We start from the raw sequence: 4,989 nt of genomic DNA, 5'->3' as shown, positions 1-4,989 counted from the left end.
CACATCCAGTTAGTCACAGTCAGAGAAACAGGACTACACTGGAAAACAGACAGATCTCCAACATCTAGAAACAAAGGTGTTGATGGCAGCAGCACAGCTGATATTTCTCTCCAGGATGGAGTCACACAGCAAAGTGCAGTCAGTCTGTCTTCCTAACCAAGGGACACATGAGCTACAGGTGAATCTATAGAGCTCAGAGCGAGTCCTCTGGAACTAGGGGCACTTTCTAGTTAAACTCCAGCCTAATTTTAACCCTTTATAGGGCACTCAGTGAAATACTTTGAAAAACAAAATTTCAAGCCAATAGTGTTATTGGAGTAGAAGACAAGAGCTGATTACTTTTGTTAGATTCAAAAACATGGATATTTTGATGGCAAAAATGAATGTCAATGTAAGAAGAAACGCCAACTTTCCTGATTTTATTATGAAAAATAACAAAAGTGCTTCTATAAGAAATTCATGAAAAACACTCAGAGTAAAAGAAATAACATTTTTTTTTGGTCCAACACAACCTTAGAGGCATTAATGCTGATACTAGTACATTTTTCATTTTGTTAACTTTAATATATACATATTTATATTGTTAATTAGGCTTATGAACTTTTTTTCTTGACTTGTTAACTGTTTTCCAACTTATTTTCCAGTATGTAATATATCATTAAGGGTTCATCTAATTGGTCAGATGCTAAAATAAGATGTACAGCCATGTAGCAGCATATTTGCTGAAGGACTGGGTATAGATCTTGTGCTTCTAGAGCTCACTGAGGGACGGGGAATAAGAGGAATGCAAGTGATCAGAAACAGTAACTTGCCTTATAAAGGGTTTTAAGAGTTTTTTTCCCTCGTTGGAGAAAGGAAAGTGGGGGTTCAATGATCTTTGCTCTCACTGACGCTCCAATCCTGGCACCAGGAGCCATCAGCTGGCCGGAACAAGGCAGCTCTGCGTGTCGCACACAGCCTGCAGTGTCCCCCTCAGCTGTGCTCCAACTGTCTGCTGTTTGCAAAGATTATTTCGGGGGAAAGTTGAATTGATCTGTTTGGTTGCAGCTGCAGAATTAGTTTGTCTCTAACATAACTTCTCCTGTTCTTCTTACATGTTAGCTAGTCCGTCATGGAGCTGCTGATCTCTGCAGAGTATTTATTGATACACCAATCAATCTGTTGGTGATCAGAGGCTTAAAAAAAACCCAGCAAGGCAGAGTTTTTGTTTTTGTTCTCCTTTCAGTAAAATTTGCAAACAGTCAAAGAAGCTCCAGCGAGCCGGTTCTACTCAGAGGAAGTCATTTTATTCTTTTTGTTGCTGGAAGCCATACTGTTTTTTTAAACTCTCCTTTTGAAGCTTCGTCTATTGTTAGTCTTAACAAAACTGTGCTGCAAAGATCATAAGAGCCCGTGACCAATCAAATATTAGATCACAAAAGGCTACGAGGCTGGAGAGGAGAGGAGAGGGTTAGGCTGGAACCAGGAAGGTGATCTGATGAAGATAAAGCCTTGATAACGCTCCACAGAGCCACCATCTTTAGTAGAACTTGACTCTGTTCCTTCAAGAAGGGAAAAAAAAACAGTAATTCATCAAATGTTTTCATGATATAAATGACGTTTGTCTCCCTGCTGCAGCTGCAGCTTGTCTAATATTTGTGAATTTGTTTTACAGTAAACTTGTTCCTGTGCTTGTTTCCTTCTCAGGAGTGGGAAAGAGCAGTCTCCTTTTGCGGTTCGCAGACAACACATTTTCAGGTTGGTGGTTCCGCCTCTGCTCAGACGGGCCGGGCCTCTATGGAGGGCCGCCATGAAACACGTTAGAACCACAGACCTCAGTGGGACATACTGGGTGATTTCTATGTGACAGACCAACACAAAGCGGTGAATGGGGAGGAGAGCAAGTGCTTTTTAGGATTTTAAATGGATGATAACATACGGAGAATGCAGCTATAGCCGTGCTCTGGATGCTACAAACATCTGGAGGATATGCTGGGGAAGATTCTCTGTCATCCAGGTCATAGTCATTCCAAACAATCTACTGAAATTTGTTTCCAAGTTTGAAGACGTTCCACTTCCCATCCAGGAAACTTTTTCAATTAAAAATGTCAGAAATAGTGTTGAGTTTTAGTTTTTTTGTTTTGAAAACATGCAAATAGAAACGGACGAACGGGTCCACCTCTTCGGAACGGGGAGCGATTGGCTTCTTTGTTAGCCTGCAATGCCCCATACCTGCTTATGTCTCTGAAAGGGGGTCGTTTTCTGCGTGTTTTCTAAACAAAAAAAACCAGGCTTTGTTGGGCTACTGTATAAAACCTGGAACTCAACGCTATTTCTGACATTTTGAATTGAAAAAGCTTCCTGACTGGGAAGAGAAATGTCTTCAAACTTCGGAACAAGCCATGGATTTTTACTTTTTTGGAACATCTGGAGGATGTTCGACTCTCGAGCTGAAACAACTAACCGGATTAATTGAATTAATTGATTAATTTTTAACTTGATAGTATAGTAGATAGTATAGAGACTCTAAAACATGCCTTTAGTTGACAGAGCGACCTACTTAGAGCAGGAATTATACCAAGATTATAAAACAAAACATAAATGTTATGCATTTAAGAAAAAAAACTGTTCGTCTGTCAATCTAATCTATATAGAACTCCTCAAGTGGAAAAGTTTTAGTTTCACCTGGTTTAATTTCTTCTTTAAGGAACTTTAAATTATTGATTAATCTAAAAAGCGATTAACTGATTTGAAAAATATCGCTAGTTGCAGTCCTAGTTGGCTCCTATGGTCCTCAACTGTGTGGCCTGCATGTAGGTTGCTGTGGAGCACGGTGGTGGCAGCATCATGCTGGAGTGACATTCAGGAAGGAAAGCTGTTAAAGGCGGAGGTCTGGATCAAACCCGACTGGGTCAGTACCTAAACATGGCCTCCCTCCAGTTCAGAGCTCCCTGGTGTTGGTCCGTCACCTGGAAGTCCAATAAAACCCAACGAAGCTTGTGGATCCAATGTGACAAAATGCAGAAGTGTCTGAAAAGCTTTTGTTCTCTACACCCGTCTGTGTCTGCTTCCAGGTAGCTATATCACCACGATAGGAGTGGACTTCAAGATCCGGACGGTGGAGATCAACGGGGAGAAGGTGAAGCTGCAGATCTGGGACACGGCGGGCCAGGAACGCTTCCGAACCATCACCTCCACGTAAGTAGAGAGCCGTCTTCATGCCACCGATCGAAGCGTGCAGCCACAGGAAGCCGTTTGTGGTCGTCAGATTAGAAACGACACGAGGAAGCAGTTAGCAGGCGGCTAGGCTAACTGTGTGAAACTGGGTGGGATTCCCCACAGATCCTAATTACAGACACAGGAGGGAGGCTCCCAGCTGCAGAGCTGCATGACGCTAACAGCCTGGCTGCTTCATCCATGTTTGTTTTGATCTTCTTCATGAAACAGCATTTAGGATGATCTGTGTTTTACAAACTGGAACCCTTTAGCTCCACGAACGTCTGCATGGACCACCTGATTGGACGCCCCTCCTCCCTCCAGAAATCCTCTAACTTCATTCCTTATTATTCGCTCTGTGACTTAGTGCCCTGTCCCACCATCCCGATTTATCCAGCGCCTGCCTGACGTCCCAGAATCTCCTAAAACGCTGGCATATGCTGAACTTTCTATTTATTCTTTTCAATTTTACCTGAGTGAAATTGGCCCCCCCACCTTCTTCAAATCAGACAAAATGGGTGTCAATTAACTCAGCTCCGTTTGTGCTGCTTTGGATTTGAAGATATTAATGAAAATGTAAAGGTTAAAAGGTCAACCAGCTCCCCCACCTTCTTCAAATCAGACAAAATTAGTGTCAAACGTTTGTGCAGCAAAAATTTTCATTTGTGCCGCTTTCATTTTTTTACAGTGTTATAAATTATAAGTTGCTAACCTATGATTACAGAATTATATAATCACAGGTTAGAAACTAATTTATGTGAAATTCAGAGTTTCAGAATGAACAAATGTTCACTGACCTTTGATGGCTTCTACAAACAATTATTAATATCATTAAAATGATAGCAGTACAAAAAATATATGTATTTTAAGATATGTATTTTTAAATTTTTAATATATTTATTTAAAATATTTTATATTTAAAATTAATTTTAAAATTTTATATTTTTGTATGGCAAAAATTTTCATCTGTACTTCTATCATTTCAATGATATTAATAATATTTTGTAGAGGTCATCAAAGGTCAGAAGCTGCACAAACCAGCACAAACATAGCCGAGTTATTTGACACCCACTTTGCCTCATTTGAAGAAGGTGGGGGGGCTGGTTGACCTTTTGACCTTTACATTTTCATTAATACATTCAAAGCTAAAGCAGCTCAAACGCCAATTTTTGCTGCACAAACGGAGCCAAATTGATTGACACCCATTTCGTCTGATTTGAAGAAGGTGGGGGGGCTGGTTGACCTTTGATCTCTAGAAACATTTCTTTATATCTTTAAAATGATAGCCGCACAAAGGAAAATTTTTGCTGCACAAACGTTTGACACTTATTTTGTTAGATTTGAAGAAGGTTGGGGGGCCAACTTCACTCAGGTTTCAATTTTAGGCGTGAACGTAGAATATTCATAACGAGTCCAGAACTAATGTCTAATGACATCCTAACTTATGCATAATGCACGGTAGCATAATGGGCATTATGAAGCAGCAGTTGAAGCTGCTTCCCTCAGGAGCAGCGATGATGCTGCCCGCCCAAAAAAGAAAAACAGAAAAAAGAAAGAAGGTTTTTGGTGGCAGCAGATTAAGGCCCCGTCCACACGAAGTCGAACCCTGGCCTAAACGCACAAATTTTTCACCAAACCAGCCTCTCATCCACACGAAGCCGGCGTTTCGGGGGTCTGTAAACGATCTTTTTTTTTATTAAGCCTTCAGAGTGGGAAGATTTTGAAACGCCTTTTCGCGTTTCCATCTTTAAGCTCTAACCGCATTTTTTTTCTTACACGCATGCGTCATAGCGT

General features: G+C 40.8%; 1 protein-coding gene across 1 annotated transcript; it reads left to right on the top strand.

The window, feature by feature from the left end:
* Positions 1 to 1,568: 1,568 nt before the first annotated feature.
* On the top strand, positions 1,569 to 3,602 carry LOC107081115 (ras-related protein Rab-35-like; the record flags this gene model as incomplete). Its single annotated transcript, XM_015369327.1, has 2 exons — positions 1,569 to 1,737; positions 3,054 to 3,602. Coding segments are annotated over 2 exons (297 nt in total), but the record flags the coding sequence as incomplete, so codon positions are not given.
* Positions 3,603 to 4,989: the final 1,387 nt, after the last annotated feature.

Source organism: Cyprinodon variegatus, unplaced genomic scaffold, assembly GCF_000732505.1.
Source record: "Cyprinodon variegatus isolate N-32 unplaced genomic scaffold, C_variegatus-1.0 Scaffold2963, whole genome shotgun sequence".
Lineage (NCBI taxonomy): Eukaryota > Metazoa > Chordata > Actinopteri > Cyprinodontiformes > Cyprinodontidae > Cyprinodon > Cyprinodon variegatus.
Note: the sequence above shows the minus strand (reverse complement) of the source record. Positions and strands in the feature narration are given on the sequence as shown.